Source organism: Loxodonta africana, chromosome Y (assembly GCF_030014295.1).
Source record: "Loxodonta africana isolate mLoxAfr1 chromosome Y, mLoxAfr1.hap2, whole genome shotgun sequence".
In the NCBI taxonomy this organism is placed as follows: Eukaryota; Metazoa; Chordata; class Mammalia; order Proboscidea; family Elephantidae; genus Loxodonta; species Loxodonta africana.
The window spans coordinates 22,637,221-22,659,914 of record NC_087370.1 but is presented as its reverse complement, the minus strand read 5'-3'; the positions used below and the strand labels follow the sequence as shown (position 1 = coordinate 22,659,914).

General features: G+C 41.6%; 1 protein-coding gene across 1 annotated transcript in view; it reads right to left on the bottom strand.

Moving 5' to 3' along the window:
- Positions 1-321: 321 nt before the first annotated feature.
- Positions 322-22,694, bottom strand: part of LOC135227246 (zinc finger protein 208-like) — an 82,583-nt gene continuing 60,210 nt past the window's right edge. Inside the window, exons 5-7 of the mRNA XM_064278860.1 lie at positions 15,804-17,293; positions 11,277-11,390; positions 322-693 (exon numbers count right to left, since the gene is read on the bottom strand). Coding sequence (XP_064134930.1) covers positions 322-693; positions 11,277-11,390; positions 15,804-17,293 — 1,976 coding nt within the window. The remainder of the gene's footprint in view (positions 694-11,276; positions 11,391-15,803; positions 17,294-22,694) is intronic.

The following is a 22,694-nucleotide window of genomic DNA, read 5'->3' as shown; positions in this document are numbered from 1 at the left end:
CAGTCCTAAATACATATACCCATTAAAGGAGGAGGTTATAGTCCTCGCCACAATCTTCATTTCCCCAGGACCACTAATAATCAACAAAAGTCCTGCCTGATGAAGGACACAAAAGAAAGAGGAGCCGTTTCAGGCAGGGAGACTGTGATCACTATGCCCCTTGAAGTAACAACAGATTTGCATTTGAGTTCAGACACTGCTACTTAGTAGATATTTGTCTACGCGCGAGGTATTAAATTTCTCCGAGATTATTAGACTTCTGTAAAACGATACAAATCGTCGCTCCCTGGCAGTGGTGTTTCGAGGCTCAGAGAAGGTCCCTTAGACGAAGTCCTCGACCCCGTGCCCAGCCCTCCAGAAACAGCTCAGTAAACGGTAAATATACGCAGGGGCCAGCAGTGACTGAGGGCTGAGGAGCAGCTCAAGGTAACCGCGCACCTGTGTCTCCACAACACATGGGGACGCGCCATTCAGACGTCGGGAGCGACCCGAGACCCCAGGAGGCCCGGGACCCTGCATGTCTCCGCGTTTCCTTAGCAGCACAGGTCTGCGCGGCTCCCACCACCTCACCTGTCCACGCACCGACACACACAGGCCTCCAGGAAGCAGTTGCTGCCACACACCGGAGGAGCCGGACGGACGCCGACCAAGGAGGCACACTTCTGCTTCCGGTGAGCAGGAGAAGCAGCAGGACTCCAACAGGAACACAGAAACTAGTGATTCATCTCATTCATTGGATATATGGGAAAAAGTAAAACAAAATAGCAATGAAAATATTCATGAATTTCTCAAGGAAAGCAGGTGATATGGCCAGGTAGCATTCAAACCAAGGAAGCACTGAGCATTGCATATTTGCAATTTATTTGTCTAACAGAGCACACACGAGTAGGAAAAAAATAAGCATATAAAATCACAGCTGATCTTAGGTACAATCAGGTAGGTTCCAACTCATAGTCACCATACGTACGACAGAACCAAACATTGTCCGGTCCTGCACCATCTTCACAACCATTGCTATTCTTGATCCCATCATTGCAGCCACTGTGTCAATCCACCTCATTTAAGGTCTTCCTCTCTTTCTTCTACTTTAACAAGCATGATGCACTTCTCCAGGGGCTTCTCCCTCCTGATAATAGTCAAAGTACGTCAGACGAATTCTCGCCATCCTCGCTTCTAAGTAGCATTCTGGTTGTACTTCTTCCAAGACACATTCCTTCGTTTTTCTGGCAGTCCACAGTATATTCAATATTCTTTACCAACACCGCAATTCAAAGGCATCAGTTCTTGAGTCTTCCTTATTCATTTCCAGCTTTTGTATGCATATGAGGTGAGTGAAAATACTATTCGTTGGGTCAGGTGCACCTTATTTCTCAAAGTGATATTTCTGCTTCTAACAGTTTAAACTGGTCTTTTGCAATAGTTTTGCCCAATTCATCATTTGATTTCTTGACTGCTGCTTCCATGGGTAAAAGTTTCTGTAAAAAATAGCTCTAAGAAACTCAATAGGAGGATGCTCTTTAGTAGCAATTACAGAGGGGCAAATCAATACCATAGACATACCATTTCACTTCCACTAGGATAGCCAAATTTAAAAAATCAGGAAAAAAAAACAAGTTAGGATGTAGGGAAATTGGAAACACCTATTGCTAGTCGGAATGCAAAATGGTAAAGCCCTCCAGCAAAACTGTAGTGGTTCCTCAAAAACTAAAAATAGAACTTCCATGTGACCAAGCATCTCCACTCCTACTTACATAACCAAAAGACTTGCAAGCAGAGGCTCAGAGACTTGTACATCCATGTTCACTGCAGCACTGTTCACAATAGCCAAAAAGTAGAAGCAACATAAATGCCCATCTACACTTGAACGGATAAACAAAATGTAGAAGAAATGAACTATCAGTACACATGCTACAATACAGATGGAGCTGGGAGACATTCTGCTGAGTGAAATAAGTCAATCGCAGAAGGACAAATACTGTACAACTTGACTGATGTAAAAATGCAAACCCAAATCCACCGCCATCCAGTCGATTCTGACTCATGGGCAATCCTATAGGACAGAATAGAACTGCCCTATAGGGCTCTAAAGCTGTAATATTTACGGAAGCAGACCGTTACATCTTTCTCCTGTGGAGTGACTGATGAGTTCAAACCGCCAACCTTTCAATTAGCAGTCGAGTGCTTAACCACTCCAATACCAGGGCTCCGTAAAAAGAGAAGAAAAGCAAATGTGTGGAGAAGAAATTTCATTAGTGGTTATTGAGGTGAGAGGGAAAGGAAAACGAAAATGAGATGGGGTTAAAGGTGATAGAAATACCACATTGATTAAGGGCAGTGTTGCGTGGCTGATTATTCTATTAACTACCGATAAGTTGGAACCTGTAAAAAGTTGAATTAGCAAAATTTGTGTAATATATTCACAACGCTAACAACAACAACAAAAGTACTTGCTGAGGCTGCTTAAATCTCATGAGATTTAGAGGTTTATGACCATGAATTCATGAGACATCCCAGTTAATTGGCCTAATGACACGTTTGGTGCTTCTGTTCTACCTTCTAGTTTGTTGTGTAGTGCCAGGTGTCTTAAAAGCTTACGAGCTGCCATCCAAGATACACAGGTGGACTCTGTTCACCTGGAGCAACAGAAGAAGGAGAGTCAAGAATAGGAGGAAGATATGGAATACGTGGCTACTTGGCTCCATGAACAACTGCCTTCTTTGCCATGTGATCAAAAGAACTGGCTTGTGCCTGGCTACAATTACTGAACCTTTTGATCAAAGATTTTATAAAAGAATCCTGATGAAAAGGGGGAAAATGCAGGACAGAATTTTTTAAAATTCATGGACTCCAGACTTTCTGGAGCCATGAACGTTGGATAAACCCCTGAAACTCTTCCCCTGAGATAATCTTTAAACCTTAAACCAGTAAGAATTCCCTGAAGTCTTCTTAAAACCAAACGATGTTTAGCTTAACTACTGAAAAATGTCTGCATTGAACATTATAAACTTTTAAAAACTGTAAGCTATCAAATTGACAGCAACAACTCCAAAGATTTGACAGGAATCTCAGGAGTCAGTGAATTTATGTTAATAGGGGAAGAACAGCTTAGAAAAGGATGACGAGAATGGTTGCACACCTTGAAGAATATCATCTGTCACTAAATTGTACATATGGAAACTGTTGGATTGGGGTATGGTTTGCTGTGCATATTCTCAACAAAAACAAAAAATTTAGAAAAAAAATTTTAGATTCAACAAAAGATATATAAGAAAGACTGTTTAAAAGATTTATTGAATGTGTTATCAGTTACATGAAATGTGTTGTCAAATCAAAAGTGTCAAATTTTCTTTGGGTTAAAAATTTATGTGTCAGCGTGCCTGATACTAGACAAGAAGCACATGATACTGTCATAATTTTATTTTTTAATTAGTCATTATTTCTTTTGAATCTAGCATCATCTGAGGCAATGTTTTTAATGGGGCATTCCCATCATTTACCTATGGAGTTTTTTTTTAATTACTGTTCAGATGTTTAGAGACTTAACCCAAAACACCAAAACCAAATCTGTTGCTGTCTAGTCAATTTTGAGTAGAACTACCCCATAGGGATTCCAAGGAGTTGCTGGTGGATTTGAATCACTAACCTTTGGTTTAGCAGCAGAGCTGATAACAACTGTGCCACCAGGGCTCCAAAAACTTGATGATCTTGTTATATTTGGGGTATCCTGTATTTTTACACAAATAACGAGGGCCTCCTGTTTTTCGTTGCCAACTGCACCTTCCCCCCACAAGGCATTTTCATAAGTGCCGCTATACCAATTTTTTTCATGTTGCTGTAATAAAAACTAGCATACAGCGCTTAACAAAATACTTCATGGGAAAAGGCACGGCTGCAAAACAAAAATAGAAGGTACATATTGTTTGTGTAAAAATATGGTACCCTGACTATATAGTATTACATCTCAAGATTACTATGTGTTGTATCCAAAGTTCTTTGAAGATAAGGTTAGTTATTGTTTAGAAATTTTTTTCAATTTACTTCATTTGACTTTGCATTACTTTTGTAATTAGTTTCCATCAGATCTTCCACTTTTATGAATTATTATAAGTTAACCATGGCGTTTGAAAGTTTTGTCATTTGCATATAAGTTTTTATTTTGCTGCCTCACTGAAAATCCTTGATCAAAATAGTCCTACAAAAGATGGACTACATTGGACTTGTGAAAAAAGGTGTGATATTTTGAAGATGGAATACACTAGGCTGAATGAAGATTTCCAGAACTCTCGTGTAGAAGTTGATGGGTATACAGACTGTTCCTGACCCAGGATTCTGTGGAACTGAAATTAACTACATAGGACTGAGTGGACTAAAAGATTACTATGATTACACTTACTAGATCAGAGTCAAGCTTCACAACAAAAGAGGACAGAAGAACATCATAAACTTACTAGTCTGTGAGGCCAGCTCACAAATCAAGCTTCTGCCCTTAAACAACATAAGAGAAAACAAATAGGGATTCCAGTTTCTTAAAAGGTATACAGCATTTCTTTGGTAAGATCAAGTCAATTCCACAAAAACACAGGTTTTAGGTAAAACTGATTAACTTGCCAGAGTCTCACATGGAGGTATATCAGACCCTCTGACAAAAACTGATCACCAAAAAAGTGCCCCACAGAGGAAAATAGACAATGCAAATGGGAACTCATTTTCCCAAAGTGATCACTGAAATTCCGAAATTATAGCGTTTTGAAACATGAACCCCAAACCAGTGCCCAGTAGAGGGAGCCCCAGGCTCACCTGTTGTCTTACTCATCTAGTGCTGTTATATCAGAAATTCCCCAAGTGGATGGCTTTAACAGCTCTTTTCACTTTCTTCTGAGTCCTCACCACAATTGTCTTTGATGTCCAGAATTCCACCAACACTCTCTTCAAGGCAATCTACGCTTCTACTCTTAGGCACTTTAAAACTCGTCCAGCCTCTATCCATTCCCAGTTGAAAAACAGCTTCCACATATTAAAAAAAAAGCAGCACGCCACCACCCCACTCCTACTGCCAAATTCTTAGTTACCTAGTGCTGCTATAACAGGAATACCACAGGTGGATGGCTTTAATAAACAGAAATTTGTTCTCTCACTGTCTAGAATACTGCAAGTCCAAATTAAGGGTGCCATCTCCAGGGGAAGGCTTTCTCTCTTTTAGCTCTTGGGGAAAGTCCTTGTCATCAGTCTTCCCCTGGTTAAGGAATTTCTCTGCACAGGTTTGCAAGACAATTTTTTCTGAGAATGTACAGGTTAGGTACACTGTTTGTATCCAGGGACCCTGGGGAAAAGCTGACAACATTCTTTCTTAGCTTGGTTACAAAGAGAAACATTTCTTTAGATACCAGATTAAGCCTGTCGGAAAATTAACTGTTGTCATGTAAAGTGGAAATAACAAAATGGAATCATGAGGCCGAGGCTCGAGCTAGCCTTTTTAGATTCACCGGACGCTTCTATTTTCAAAGCTCTTACACAGAGGGAAAGGAAAATCAAAGAAGTATCCACATTGTTAGATTATGTGTCTATCATGGCACAGAGAATTGGATTACTGATCTGTGGACGTCGAGTGGATTGCAACTCATAAGGACTCTATAGGACAGAGTAGGATTGCCCCATAGGGTTTCCAAGGCTATAGTTTTTACAGAAGCAGACTGCCACATCTTCCTTCCGCAGAGCAGCTGGTGGGTTTCAAAGGCCTATCTTTCGTTAGGAGCTGAACACGTAGCCACTGTGCTAACAGGGCTCCTTTTTCATTATTGAAAAGATGAAAATAAACACATTTAGATATCCTTGGGTCAAATTCTACTCCACCGAAACTACAATTTAGAGGCTTCCTGACATAAACAACTTGGTTATTTAAAAATGAGAGGTGGCAAACTACAGAATGTGTATCTTTTCATGATTCGAGAGCCAACTCCCATGATAAGGAAAACAGTTGATGAACTGTTGTAGATGGAAGAAAGGAGAATTCTCTGACTAAACCTCTGTGTTGCACATCCCTTCTTTTGCCTGTTAATTTTTTAACTCCCAGCGGATCAGCAGTTCTATCCAAGGACTTTTCTGACTTGGACACGCCCACCCACCCTCACGTCTTGGCGATTCTTGGAATTTGGGATTTTAGAGATGTAAAGACCCCACATCCAGCCTAGTCTCTTATCCAGGTGGGTGAGGGGTAGAATGCAGATGCATAGGCCCTTCAGATGTCAACATAGCAAGGTTATATAAGTTTTTGTATGAGCGACTTATCTGATTTGTAAACTTAAAAAAAAATTTTTTTTTACGTAAAGCGCAATAAAAATAAAAAATGATGAAGAAGGAAGTGGTTTGTGAGAGATATTTACAACGTTAAAAAATGAAGTAGATGCTGAATCAGCTTAAATCTGTTCAGATTTGTTTACTCGGTTTGGAGGTTTAGGATCATGGTTTCATGGGATATTCTGATTAAGTGGCCTAATCACATGTTTAGTACTTATACCTTCTAGTTAGTTGTGTAGTGCCTGGGGTCTTAAACACTTACAAGGAGCCATGAAAGACATAACAGTCGGTCTGTATTCACCGGCAGCAACAGAGGAAAAACTTGAGTCAGGAATATAAAGAACATATGGAAAGTGTAGATAATTGTCTCCATGAAAAACTGCTTCCAATACCATGAGACCAGAAGAACTGGGTGGTACCTGAGTACCATTACTGAACATTTTGATCAAAGGCTCTGTAGAAGAATCCTCATAAAAAGGGATAAAATATAGATAAGAATTTCAAATTCTCATGGACTCCAACTTCCTGAATCCATGAAGGTTGAATGAACCCCTGAAAATATTGCCCTGAGATAAACATTAAACCTTAAACCAAAAATATCCCCTGAAGTCTTCTTAAACCTAAACAATTGTTTAACTCGTCAAAAATGCCTACCTTGAGCATCGGGCCCTTTCAGGAACTATCTATGTGGGATCAAACTGACAACAGCAGCAGGAAAGATTAGATAGGAAACTTAGGGAGCAATGAATTTATGTTAATGGGGGAAGAAGAACTCAGAAAAGGAGGACGAGAAGGGTGACACAACTTGAAGAATGCAATCAATATCACTAAATGGTACATGTAGAAACTGTTGAATTGCTGTATGTTTTGCTGTGTATATTCTCAACAACAACAAAATAAATACAATTCGGAGAAGGTCCTTATCTCTTCCCGAGGTGCTCCCGAGTGTTCTTCATGTGGCTTGTCAACTCTCTTCCTCCATCTCAGCTTCTCTGGCTTACTTGTTGGGTCTCTTTTATATCTCAAAAGACATTGACTCCAGACACAGCCAGCACTAATCCTGTCTCATTAGCATAACACAGGCAACCCATTCCCAAATGGGAATATGACCACAGATATATAGGGCAGGATTTATGACAATACTTTTGGGAGACACAATTCAGTCTGTAACATTCCATGTTTTGGCCGCCAAATTGAATATATCTGCCACATGCAAAACCCATTCACCCCATCACATCATTCCAAAAGTCTTAAATCAATTCTAAGTTCAAAATCTCATCTTCCAAGTCATCTAAATCAAATACGGGTGAAACTTTAGGCATATTCCATCCTCGGACAAAATTCCTCTTCATCTGTGAACCTGCGAAATCTAGGTTACAAATTATCTGTTTCCAAAGTACAATAGTAGAACAGACACAAGGTTGACATTTCCATCACAAGAGGGGCAAATTAGAGGGAAAGAAGGGATAAGGGGCACCAAGTAAGTCCAAAACCCAGCACCCCAACATATATTATCACTCAAGGCTTCAAAATAATCCTCTGGTCTCTGAGAACATCCAGGCAATAACCCTGCATTCCAGAGTCTAGGTGTTGACCATGATCTTCGGATTCTGGGTGTAGGCCCCTGAATCCTGAGCTTGATCTTGGCCTTTGAAGCCCACTGAGATGGCAACACTGCTCCCTTGCCTTGGGCGGCCCCATTCTTGTAATCCCTCTGGCAGCCCCACCACCTCAAACCCAACAAGCCCTGTTCTTTTTTGTATGTGTGCTTTAGTTGAAAATTTACAGCTCAAGTTAGTTTCTAATACAAAAGTTTATACACACATTGTTATGTGACCCTAGTTGCTACCCGTGTAATGTGACCACACATTTCTCCCTTCCACCCCAGATTTTCCTTGTCCATTCAACTAGCTCCTATCCCTTTCGCTGTCTCATCTCGCCTCTGGACAGGAGCTGCCCATTTAGTCTTGTGTATCTGCTTGAACTAAGAAGCACACTCTTCATGAGTATCATTTAATGCGTTATAGTGCAGTCTATTCTACGTCTGAAGAGTTGGCTTCGGGAATGGTTTTACTTTTGGGTGAACAGAGAATCCGGGGGTCATGTTTTCGGGGGTTCCTCCAGTCTCAGTGAGACCACTAAGTCTGGTTTTTTACTAGAATTTCAGTTCTGCACGGTGCTTTTCTCCTGCTCTGTCAGTGGTCCCTATTGTGTTCCCTGTTAGGGCAGTCATTGGTGGTAGCTGTGCACCATCTAGTTCTTCTGGTGTCAGGGTGATGGACCCTCTGGTTTATGTGGACCTTTCTGTCTCAGCACTACACAGTCATTCAAAATCCTTGGCTTGTCAGCATGCTGGGTGCTCTTCCTGACCCTTTGACTGTGCTGGTACTTTCTGTGCAGTGAAATCCCACGCTATTTCTGTGAGCTCACCAAAGTCCTCAAGCTTGCCTACTCCAACACCTTCATCAATAACCTTGTGTTATATATTGTGACAGACATCATGGTTTTTCTTCCTCTTGCTCGGATCCTTTTCATATATGCCAAACTGCGTATTATATACTGAGCATCTGAAGAAAGGAAGGGAAGTGACTTAGTTACCTAGAGTTGCTGTAACAGAAATACCAGAAGTGGCTGGCTTTAACAAATTAATTTTCTCACAGTTTAGGAGGCTAGAAGCCTAAATTCAGGGTGCTGCCTCTAGGGAAATGCTTTCTCTTTCCGTGGGTTCCGGGGAAAGTCCTTGTCTCAGGTCGTGTTTCTCTGTTCCCTGATGATCTTCACGTGATCTGGCATGTCTTTCCCTCGATCTCTGCATGTTTGTTAGGTTGCTTGCTTAAAATTTCTCTTTTTATATCTCAAAACAGATTTCTGAGATTACAAAAATGATCCATAATATCTTCACTAACACTGTCTCATTAATATGAGAAAACCCACTCCCAGACTGAATTATAACCACAGGGATAGGGTTTAGGATTTACAACACAGATTTCTGGGCGACACAATTCAATACATAACATTTCACTTTTGACTCCCCCCAAATGCGTGTCTTCACGGCATGCAAAAAACATTCACGTCACACCATCCTAAATGTCTTAAATCAACTCCAAGCCCAAAATCTCATCTTCTGAATCCTGAAAATCAAAGATGTGTCAAAATTCCTTTGCATCTGTAAACCTGTGAAACCTAGACTACAAGTCATCTGTTTCCAAAGTACAATGGTGGAATAGGCACAAGGTAAATATTTCCATTACAGATTGGAGAAATCGGAGGGAAAGAAGGGATAATAGGCACCAACCAAGTCCAAAACCCAGCAGAACAAATTTCATTGTTTCTAAAGGCTTGAAAATAATGCTCTGTTCCCTGAGAGCATCTGGGCAAGGTTCCCACCCTCCAGAGCGTGGGTGTTGGCCACGCTTTCTGGATTCTGGTTGGAGGTCTCTCGGCTTGGGGTTTCACACCTAACTTCCAAGGCCACTGGGTTGCCTACTCTGCTCCCTTGGCTTTAGGTAGCCCTATCCTCCTAGTCCACCTGAGCGGCGACTATTTCCCCTCGACCCTGGCAGACACCATTCTCCTGCCCCTTGAGCATGGCAACCCCACTCCCTCAGCTTTCAGCAGCAGACCAATCCTCTTGACACAACTGAATGGCAGCCCCACATGCCAAAACCGAGATGCTGGAGATTTAAGTCTTTGAAACCCAGGAGGGTGTGTCTGCACCCTTTGAAACCCAGGAGTTCTTTTCTCCACCCTTTGACAATCAGTCAGCCCTGGTTCTGCTATTCCTTCCAACTTTTCTGCTGATCTCAGAGCAGCTGCAGAGATTATTCTTCTTTTGGAGGACAACAGATGTAGCTCCTCTGCCCACTTTCTTGCCTGTAGAATTCCAAGAGGCAGAGGGCTTTCCTTTTGCAGCCACGTCCTTGACAAACATTTTAGGACACGTGTCCTTAGTTTGTTCAACAGAATTTTCCAAACCTTTAAGTTCTGTTTTCATGTTGCACAGTTCACTTTTAAGTCCATCTCTTTCCTCTTGCATTTTACTATTAGCAGTAAGAAGAAACCATGTGACCTCTTTAAGACCTTGCTTAGAAATCCCCTCACCCTTCTATCCCAGGTCATCAGTTACAAGGTCTGCCTCCCACAGAACATTTGGACATAATTCAGGCAAGCTCCTTGACGTTGCCGAAAAAGAATTAGTCCTCCTCCATCGTCCAATCACATGTTCACCTTTTAAAGCACTAGCAGAAGCACATTTAATGTCCACATGTCTAGCAACATTCTGTTGATGGCACCATATGTATTCTCTAAAATGATGGAGAATTTTCTATGGCTCACCTCACTTCTTTCTGAGCCCTCACCAGAATTGCTTCTGATGTCCATAGCTCTACCGACCTTCGCTTGAAGACCATCTAGGCTTTGACTATTACGCACATTAAAACTCTTCCAGGCTTTTCCTATTACCCAATTCGAAAACCACTTCCACATTTTAGATATTTTTTAGAGCAGCATCCCACTGTCCCATAACAAATTCTTAGTTGTCTAGTGTTGATATAACAGAAATAACACAAGTGGGTGGCCGTAACAAACAAAGCTATTTTCGCAACAGTTTAGGGAGCTAGAAGTTCAAATTCAGGACACCAGCTCTAGTGAAGACTTCCTTTCTCTGTGGCCTCTGAGGGAAGGTCCTTGTCTCTTCTCAGCTTCTGATCTCTGTTTCTTGGTTATCTTCATGTGGTGTGGCATCTGTCTTCCCCCAGCTCTGCTCGCCTGCTTGCTCAATCTAATTTTTTTGCATCTCGAAAGAGACTGACTTAAGACATACCTTACACTGCTATTGCCTCAGTAACATAACCAAGAAACCCCACTCCCAAATAGCACTATATCCACAAGTATAGGGATTAAGGTTTATAACACATCCTTTGGGGGGATACAAATTCGATCCGTAACAGGAAGTATAAAACATTTTCTCCTGTGGGTCTCACCTCTCGTTTGTCTCCTTGTTCTACGAAGCCTGCCTGCTTATGTCTGTGTGTCACTTCTGCAGGGGTGTTTGCCGTTCTGTACACGGTGGTCGCTTCCATGACAAAGCCCTTCATCTACAACTTGGTGAACAAAGGCATAAAGGGAGCCCTGCAGACGTTTCTCTAGTGAGAGTTCCTGCCAGAGACACGGCCAATGTCCTGTGCTGGACACATGTGTCCATGGGTGATGGAACAGAGCAGTTAATAGTGTGAACTGTTAGGTTTTCCTTTCCTGGCTTAAAAATCTTGATGCCACCTTAATAGAAGGTGGTTTTGAGAAATATGCTTAGCTCCCCTGTGCCTCAGTTTCCTCATCTGGGAAAGAGAGGCTACGACAACATGTGCCACATGTGGTTGATATGAGGATTAAATGAGCTAATATGGTAAATCACCAGCACAAGAAATACCACGTGAAGTTCCAAGTAGATGTTGGCTATTGTTATGTAAAAGGGAAGTTTTGATGTGTCCCTGGATTTTGTCCCATACTGTTAGGCCAGTTTTTGTCCATGTGCAACGGCTTCCACCAGGGCTCCATAGCCCAGGATGCATGTAGGATGTTCAGCAGCCTCCTTGGCCTCTAAAACACTAGAGTGTATTAGCACGTGCCTCCCTCGCAGTGTTTCCAGATATTGCCAGATATCCTGAGGTGGAAAATGGTCCCCAGTTGAGAAGCACTGATGTAGGGGGAGTGTCTCCAAAACAGAAAGAAAACATTTCATAAGGCTATAAAGAAATAAATGGGGACTATATACTTGTCCCATCTGGGAATTTGGGAAATATGATTAGGGACTGGACTTGTGTTAAAATAGGAGCAGGAATGGAGACTTCCAATTTTCCTAGATTCGTACTTTCTACAATTCACTTCCTTTTTTTTTTTTTTTTTTATGGTGCCTTTCTAATCTTTGGCTGAAGAGTGAACCTGAGGAGTGACTTCAGTACTGAGTTAAAAGGCTGTCTGCGGGCCATACTCTCAGGGTTTCTCAGTCTCTGTCAGACCAGTAAGTCTGGTTTTCTCTTGTGAGTTTGGATTTTGTTCTACTTTTTCCTCCAGGTCTGTCTGGGATCCTCTATTGTGATCCCTGTCAGAGCAGTCGGTGTTGAAAGCAGGGCACCATCTGGTTGTGCTGCACTATCTGGTGGAGGCTGTGGTAGTTATTCATTAGTGCTTTGAACTAATCTTTACCTTGTGTCTGTGGTGTTCTTCATTATTCCTTGCTCCAGACAAGGTGAGAAAAGTGGAGCATCTTAGATGGCCACTCACGAGCTTTTAAGACCCCAGATGCTACTCAACAAAGTAGGATGCAGAACATTTTCGTTTTAAAGTGTGTTATGCCAATTGAGCTAAATATTAATGAGTCAATGGTCCCTAGCCCTCAGTCCAGTAATTCGGTCCCTCAGGGAATTTGGATTTGTCTATGAAGTTTCCATGACCTTGGCTTGATCAAGTTCTGCTGACTTCCCCAGTATTCCCTAGTGCCTTAGCCTTCATCAAAGCTACCTCTTAACTATTCACTAGTGTTTTTCTTTCCCTCCTCGCTCTTCCATTGTAACCATCAAAGATTGTTTCCGTGTCTAAAACTTCTTAAGTTTTTTAATAGTGGTCTCGAACAGTATTCGTCCTTTTGTGACTGACCCATTTCACTCATTAAAATGCCCTCCCAACTCATCCGTGTTGTGAGATGTTCCGCAGATTCATCATTCTTCGTTATATTTGCATAGTATTCCATTGTGTTCAGGTACCATAGGTTGTTTACCCATTGTCATGGATTGAATTGCATCCCCCCCCCCAATATATCTCTCATTTTCAGTAGGTCATGATTCCCTTGTATGATTGTCTACCATTTTATCTTCTGATTTCTCTATCTGGTGTAAATCCTATCACTATGATGTAATAAGATGAATTAGCAGCAGTTATACTGATGAGGTCTACAAGCCTAGGTAGTGTCTTAAGGCGATCTCTTCTGAGATATAAAAGAGAGAAACCATCAGAGAGAGATGGGGATCTCATATCGCCAAGAAAGCAGTGCCAGCAGCAGTGTGTGTCTTTTGGACCTGAGGTTCCTGCACTGGGATGCTCCCAGAGCAAGGCAAGACTGATGACAACACAGAGAGAAAGTCTTCCCTTGGAGATGACAGTGCCTTGAATTCAGACTTCTAGCCTTCTGGACTGTGAGAGAATAAAATTTCTCTTTCTTAAAACCAACCACTTGTGGCATTTCTGTTATAGCAGCACTAGATGACTAAGACATCCATTCACCTGTCGATGGGCACTTAGGTTATTTCCATCTTTTTGCTATTGTAGACAATGCTGCAGTGAACATGGGTATGGGTATGTCTACTTGTGTGATGGCTCTTATTTCTCTAGGGTATATTCCTAGGAGTGGCATTGCTGAATCCTATGGTATTTCTATTTCTAGATTGTTTATGGAAGCACCAAATCGTCTTCCAAAATGGTTGTACCCCTTCACATTCTCACCAGCAGTGCGTAAGAGTTCCACTGTCCCTTGTCTTAGTCATCTAGTGCTGCTATAACAGAGATACCACAAATGCCTTCTCATCCTGCTTTTGGGCAGGAGCTACCTATTTGGTCTTATAAATCTAATTGAACTAAGAAGCACATTCCTCATGCTTATTACTTCCGGTTTTACACTCCTGTCTAATCTTTGTCTGATGAGTGGGCTTGGAGAATGGTTTCAGTTAGCGGTTCGCAGTGTGTCTGGGGGCCAAGGTCTCGGGGGCTCCTCCAGTCTCTATCAGACCATGAAATCTGCTCAAACATGAATCTGAGCTCTGTTCTACATTTTTATCCCGTTTTGTCCGAGACTCTGTGTTGTGTTCCCTGGTAGGACACTCATTGCTGGCAGCCAGGCACCATCTAGTTGTTCTGGTCTCAGGCTGGTGCAGTCTCTGGTTCATGTACTCCTTTAGTACTTTGGGCTAATATTTTCTGTGTGTGTTTGGTTTTCTTCATTCTCCTTTGTTCCAAATGGGATGGGATGAAGAATTTTTGAAAGAGGGTTGATGGTTGCACAACATTGTCAATGTAACTAATGCATTTGTACACTTCAGATGGTTAAAATGGCAAAATTTATTTTTTACATGCATTTTACAATAGTTTTTAAATTCACTTATAAGAAACAAAAACAAATGATGTCTACTTAGTTCATACGAAAAAGATATAAGAAACTTCAATAGATTCTGCAGCCCCTGTTATAAAAACAAAACAAAAATGGGATACCATAGTTTTCATAGTTTTGAAATTGACTTTGTTTTCAGAGACATGAGGATTTACTGAAAAATTGTGCATCAAGTACAGACTCCCCATGCATCCCACCTACACACAGTGTTTCTCCTATTGTTAACATGTTGCATTCCTGTGGTGTGGGATACGTTTGTAACAACGGGTACATCAATAGTGAGACGTGGTTTTCAACTAAAATACATAGATTTCATCAGGGTTCACTCTTTGTGTTTATACTCCTATAGGTTTTGACAAATGCATACTGTCATCAGTCCATCATTACATTTCCTACAGAATAGTTACACAGTTGTAAAAATTCACTGGGCTCCACCTATTCGTTCCTCCTCCCTCTCCCCAAACCCCTGGCAATCAATGATCTTTGTACTGCCTCTACACTTCATACTTTTCCAGAATGCCATAGGCTTGGGATCACACAGGATGTAGCTTTTCTAGACCGGCTTCTTTCACGTAGTGTGGATTTGAGATTCCTCCATAACTTTTCCTACCTTGATAGCTGAATTATTTTCATCACTGAATAATACACCGTTGTATGGATGTCTCACTATTTGTTTACACATTTACCTATTCAATGACATTTTGGGTGCTTTCAATTATTGTAACTATGTAGAAAGCTGCTATAAACATTTGTGAGCAGGTTTTTATATGGATATATGTTTTTAACTCATGGGGGTAAATACCTAGGAGTGTTACTGCTAGATCAGAATGGGAGGACTGTGTTTAGATTTCAAAGGAACTGTCAGCTTGTATTCCAAAGTGGAATTCCCATGGAATACAATTTTTTTCAAAAAACACTCTTAAACCAAATACAAGAAGAGTGTATTTCATTGTATACAAAATAACATCCATAAAAATATTAACAAATATAAAACCACATTTCCTCCTGGCTATTCCCTACAGGCTTATTTGTTATAGTCAAGGACTTTCCGAAAGGTAAAATTTAGCTTGGACTGAGAAAGTAACAAACACCGATGAGGACAAGCCCATAGTGAAAATGAAACTTTCATAGGCACAAAGGAATTCGAATGACCCCTTCTTGGAGGTAGTACTGTTTTGTTACACACTGAGAAACTTTGTTCTTTTATCACTGACTTTCAGAAACTTACTGTTTGAAATTATATAATTAAGGATGAAACACCCCCCTTTTGACAGAGTAGTCTCTCCACAGTGAGATCTTATATGTGATGTGAGGTATGATGAACAAGGAAAGGCTTTCTCACGCTCCTTACATTCCTAAGTCCTCCACTATGAGTTTTTATATGTCTTGTGAGGGAAGAGCAAGTTAGAAAGGCCTTCCCACATTCTTTACATTCATATGGCCTCTCTCCAGTATGAATTCTTCTATGTGTCATGAGGCCTGAGGACTGCCTAAAGGTTTTCCCACATTGCTTACATTCATAAGGCTTCTCTCCACTGTGAATTGTTATATGTGTGGTGAGGTTTGAGAGCTGACGAAAGGCTTTCCCACATTCCTTACATTCATAAGGCCTCTGCCCATTGTGAGTTCTTATATGGTTAGTGAGGTTTCCTGAGTGACTAAAGGCTTTCCCACATTCCTCACATTCATAAGGCCTCTCTCCACTGTGAGTTCGCATATGCAAGGTGAGGTGTGAGGGATCTGTAAAGGCTTTCCCACATTCCTTACATTCATATGGCCTCTCTCCAGTATGAATTCTTCTATGTGTCATGAGGCCTGAGGACTGCCTAAAGGCTTTCCCACATTGGTTACATTCATAAGGCTTCTCTCCACTGTGAGTTCTTATATGTGTAGTGAGGTTTGAGAGCTGACGATAGGCTTTCCCACATTCCTTACTTTCATAAGGCCTCTGCCCATTGTGAGTTCTTATATGGTTAGTGAGGTTTCCTGAGTGACTAAAGGCTTTCCCACATTCCTTACATTCATATGGCCTCTCTCCAGTATGAATTCTTCTATGTGTCATGAGGCCTGAGGACTTGCTAAAGGCTTTTCCACATTGCTTACATTCATAAGGCTTCTCTCCACTGTGAATTTTTATATGTGTAGTGAGGGTTGAGAGCAGACTAAGGGCTTTCCCACATTCCTTACATTCATAAGGCCTCTGCCCAGTGTGAGTTCTTATATGCTTAGTGAGGTTTCCTGACTGACTAAAGGCTTTCCCACATTCCTCACATTCATAAGGCCTCTCTCCACTGTGAGTTCGCATATGCGAGGTGAGGTGTGAGGGATCTGTAAAGGCTTTCCCACATTCCTTACATTCATATGGCCTCTCTCCAGTATGAATTCTTCTATGTGTCATGAGGCCTGAGGACTGCCTAAAGGCTTTCCCACATTGCTTACATTCATAAGGCTTCTCTCCACTGTGAGTTCTTATATGTGAAGTGAAGTTAGAAGAATACCTAAATGTTTTCCCACATTCCTTACATTCGTAAGGCCTCTGTCCATTGTGAGTTCTTATATGTGTAATAAGGGATGAAGCCTGACTAAAGGCTTTCGCACATTCTGTACATTTATATGGCTTGTCTCCACTGTGAGTTTTTCTATCATTAGTGAGATGTGAGGAACACTTAAAGGCTTTTCCATATTCCTTACATTCATAAGGTCTTTCTCCACTTTGAATCCTTCTATGTACAATGAGGTTTGAGGATTGCCTAAAGTCTTTCCCGCATTCATTACATTCATAAGGCCTCTCTCCAGTGTGAGTTGTTATATGTGTAGTGAGGTATGAGGGCCAACCAAAGGCTTTCCCATGTTCCTTACATTCATAAGGCCTCTCTTCACTGTGAGTGCCTAAATGTGCAGTGAGGGCTGAGGAAAAATTAAAGGCTTTCCTAAATTCCCTACATTCATAGGGCTTATCTCTGTTATAGAAAAGGAGGGATAAAGGGTCACTAGAAGAACTTTCTTTACTTTCACCCTTGTGACCTCTCACATGTGTCCAAAAGGACGAGAAACTACAGAAATCTTTCCCATACTCATTACATTTATACTGATTGTCACTAGTGAGTGTTGTCACAGGATTCTTAAGAGTTGAGATACAAATGAAATCCTTCCCACATACCTCACACTTATGGGGTTTCTTGCCACTAAGAGGTCTCATAGGAGTGGTACCACCACAGGCTTCTCTAGATGTAATAAACTGACAGGCATGGTGGTTATGTGATGAGGGATCCATGATGGCTTTTTCACAGTCAGAGCATTCAAAAGGATTTACTTCTGGAGGATTTCTTTTCTGCACGGTAAGATTTGGAATCCGCCTGAAGGTTTTCCCACACGGATTGTCTCCATTTTTTTCACGGAGGTTTTCTACTGCATGAATTCTGTTAAAAACAGGCAACATGTTGTTGGAAATCAATTATTTCCACTTCACCATTACCTAACAAAGCGAACATGCAGTTTTTCGCTTGACTTCTCTCCTGTTTCATACTTCAAATCATCTAGCAGAAATAGTACCATAATCGTCACTGCTTTTCTAAAATATGAGGCTTTCTGATCATTGTGTTTAAGTGAAATATGTTTCAAATACTCAATGTCTGACACACATTTATGAAAAGGTTGTGAAAATTCTCTGAACACGTAAGTTTTCAGCAAAGTTTATACATACACAATATACGTACACACATATATATATTTATATATGTATAAGCACATATCAGGGCTTCAAACTGGTTTGTATTGCTTCAACAATTGCCCACGTAAATAACGGCATTGTTCGCGTTGGATATCTGTTGCCCATGGGATTTCAACCTGTGTTGGGAACAAACCACAGAGCCCTGAACAAAGATGGCAGCCAATCTCACAGCTTTCAGTGTGCGTCGCTGCCCACAGTACTGTCAATAATCTGATCTGCATGAATTCGAAAAAGTGTCAGGAACCTGCTGCAGAACACTCAATAACAGGACTGTGACAAGCAACACACATTCAAAGCAGTGTAGTGGGACATCGTCTTTGTGCAGGGCACTGCCAACTATTCTCTGCTCAGGTCAAAATCCAACAGGCTATGCAATGTGTACACCATCCTTCTTTATGTTTGCAATTACTGAACTGTTCTGAAACAGTTGGAAGCCTTGGTATATACACATCAACATATGAATGTGTATTTTAACGTCATCACAACTTAGGATTTTCTCCAGAAGCACCGTTTTCTCTTGTTGGAATGACACTCACCTCAAGCGACTCTCTTGGTTTTTATGATCATCTTTCTTACTGTGTGATTCAGAGGTTTCTCCCAACATGGAGGACCAGGTGTTATTTTTTATGTATCCCACCATTATATCTTTGCTGGGTAACTTTTCTCCATCCTTAAGGTTTCCAAAGTCTGACCCAAGAATTCAAGTTGAGGTTCGCAATATGAAACAAATGGAAAGAAATTATTTGGGGAAAAAAGACCACTGTTAATAAAGACGTAGCCACATTTCACTGTTTCAGCACTTTACCAATGGTTTAGAAGCAGTTTACTAGGACATACTTCTATGAACTTTGACAGTGACGGAGACATGAACAAGCGTAGTTAGAGCTAAGTAGAAATATACTGGACACGATATACATGTAACATTAAAAGAGGAAAAGGATCCGAATAACTGCAGCTGTGAAAGGATTGCTAAAGTCAGAAAAGGAAGCTCAGGTTTCTGTGAAGTTGTGTCTCTGGGAAAACAAATGTGTAGAGCTGACATGGTGCTCAGGAAGAAACGCTTATCATAAGGGAAGACAGTGAAGAGTAATGAGGAGTTCCTTGACATTGAGGCAATACTTTGCTCTTCAGGGTCTCTGAAGATAGACCGGTGTGGGTTGATTTGCAGCAAAATAATCATGTCAAACTTGTAATCAACACAGTAATACTCTACACGGTCCCCAAATACAATACTCTCTGTGCCCCAAAGTGACCCCTAAAGCCAGTGCTTACATTTACAACACTGAAAGAGCCTCAAGGCTTTTAATCACAAGAGAAATGAAAACTAAATATAATACATACTCCTTTGTGCTCACGGAAAGCCAAGATACATGAGCTCTGTGGGCCAAAGGACCATGCCTCCTTTATTTAATGATTTATTCTCATTCCTCAGCCCAAATTCTGGAGTAAACTTAATGAGTAAAATAGTTTTCTTCAGTAAAGGAATAATAGAAAACCGAAAAAAAAAAAAAAGGAATCTGGTCCTACCTACTGAGGCCAGGTTTCTGAAGGTTTCGATCATCACATCTCTGTAGAGTTTCCTCTGAGTAAGATCCAGCAAAGCCCACTCTTCCGGGGTAAAGACCACAGCCACATCCTCAACAACCACTGAGTCCTAAAACATTGACACATTCTGCATCAGCAAGGTACCATGGACTTCAGTCTGTACAAGAATGAAGGGTGAGGCTGACAGTCCTGGGGAACAGAGAATTCTTAGGGATTTGACACAAGGTTCTGTGTACTATCAAGGTCTACTCTAGGGTATGGCCATCAGCCTCGTCCCTTCACTAACTACATTCACTTCCTCACTGATTGCTTTCTGTCTCACAGACGCCCAGCACTGAAATTATCTCTCTACAGTTCGACTGCAACCAATTGCACTTGTATTCTCCTCTCTCTTTACCGTCTGGAATGGTTAGAAAACATAGCAGACATTAGAGAAATGCTCTCATTCAGATCTTCACTTCCTTGTGAACAAACAATTACCACTCCTTCCGTAAGCCCTACCAGAACACACTCAACAAAACATAAAGCACCGGGTGGAGACAGGATGATGTATAGTAACTGGTAAACACTGCAGAAGGGCAGTTTTGCTTTTGTTTCTCACAACCATGGGAGGACCAGGGGCCAATTATCAACACACTGGCAACCCAAACACTGAGCTGGTCATATTTTCTTCAACTCTTGGAGATAAGCATGTGGCTGATTCAGGTCAGGAGACTCTCATTCAACAGAGAGCACCAAGGCCCAAGGTGGGAATGTGATAGGTCCACAAACACAGTCTAATGTTAGAAGATGACAAGGAGCAAAACATCTGCAGAAACAACAACACCACACCCTTGTGTTTGCTCAGTGAGAAAAGCTTACCATTTCCATCTGGAAACCCTGGTGGCATAGTGGTTAAGTGCTACGGCTGCTAACCAAAGGCTCGGCACTTCAAATCCGCCAGGCGCTCTTTGGAATGTCTATGGGGCAGTTCTACTCTGTCCTATACGGTCGCTAGGAGTCGGAATCAACTTGATGGCACTTGGTTTGGTTTTTGGTTGGGATGACTGTAAAACATGATGAACGTAATCAGTGTCACCAAACTATAGATGTAAACGCTGTTGAATTGACAAAGATTTTGTTAGGTATAACTTCTACCACAAAAAAATTAATTTTATAAGTAAGCTGAAATGCAGATGGTTTATCGGTTAAATTGCCCGTGCAGCCTAGGAAATGGACTTACACACCAGCCCTCTAGGGGCTGTGCTTCACAATTCTCTCACATTCGCAGCCCCTGGAAGGCACCTAACCGTGACTACCTGAACCCTGACCACTGGAAGCCCCTGGTCTGTAAGAGTGACCTTTCTGAAACAGCAGCAATCCGTTGGGTTCCTCGTGTCAAGAGGAGAGAAAAGGCTGCTAAAAGACGCCTTCAGTGCTAAAACAGAGAAATTTTAGAGAAAGAAGACTCCTCTTCTCAGGGAAATGGTGACGTGAGCAGCCTATGACATCTCTAATCCGTCCTGGTATGATGGGGTCACAACAACTTTGAACCAGAGCTCCAAGCCAAAGGTCTCCACCACTGCAGTGGGCGAGCTTATATATTTTAAACTCAGCAAAAACCCTGGTATTTATTATAGAATAATGATGAAATGTTCCATGTACTGAGCAACTGTGATTTTTCTTTCATGACTCTTCTAAGCAGATATTATTTCAGACAGGTCATAGCTGAGTAAAGTTAGAGAGGATCATTTAATCACATCCTCAGTGTTTCCCACATGGAACTCTGCTGAGCCAGGATCACAATGCAGGTCAATTTCTCTTTAAAGTCTAAATTGCTGAGAACTCCATTTCTGTCCATATGCATACAGTTTTGTTGTTATTTTTGCTGTTACCGTCCAATAACAGCATAAAAAAAAAAAAAAAAAACCCAAACCCAGTAGATGATCTAAAGTCCTGTTGGATAATAGGAAGAGGAGACAAAGGTAAACATTCTATTCAATTCTTACAACCAAGACATACTTCTCCTGGCAAAGCCCTGTGTCTCAGACAAGACTTCTTCCCTCCAGACCCTTAAGTGGCTACATTCATTCATTAAAATTCATTCAGGTCCTACTGATACAGAGGCTACTGCACACTGGCAAAGCAGCTACAGCAGTGAACAAAACGGACACTCCGATGAACATGGATAGTAAATTCTTTGAGTGGGGACAGTAAATTTAAATACATAAACATGTATATATAACTATCATGTGGCAATGTGTTCTATAAAAGAATTCAGGTCTCTGAGAAGAAACCGTTCTAGAAGGAGCAAACAGCCAGAGCACAGGTCAGAAGGTGTGAAGGTGTCTTGGATGTCTTAGGAAGAGCCAAAGGCCCCGCGTGGCTGGAGCAGAATGCAATGCAGATGAAAAACCGTCTTAGGAATCTGGACGGGTGATTGGGGTCAGTGGGCTTATCATGTTCGGGGGAACTCGTTGGCAACTGAAAAGAATCTGGCTTTTAATCTTAGTGAAATGCTGAGTAATTTTACACTTTTGAGCAGTGGAGGAAACTGGTATGATACCTCTCAATCCTTTAAAGACTCAAAGTGCTCCAGTGCCTAGGGGGACTCAAGACCACTGTTCAGAGACATGGGACAAGGATGGCTCTAGAGGGTCGGGGCTCAGCCTCCACAGCCAGAGCTCCTCTGTCTTCAGATTCAGGACAGAAGACTCTGTCATTCAACACAGAACACCAAGAACCTGGACGGGGGGAGGGGGGATATTAACACCGTGTGATGCTACCTCTGAGAGTCACATAAGGAAGGTGACACCAGGTATTCAAATCTTCAAATGCCATGTATGTAGGGATGAAGGGCCCAGAGACAGTGGAGCAAGGTATTAGGGTGCCTCCTAGGGCTCAGTTCCTCAGCCTCCTCTGTCACTGTCTTCTTCACTGAAACCACAGTCCCGCAGCAAACGGCTGCTTCCCCAACAATTCAGATCC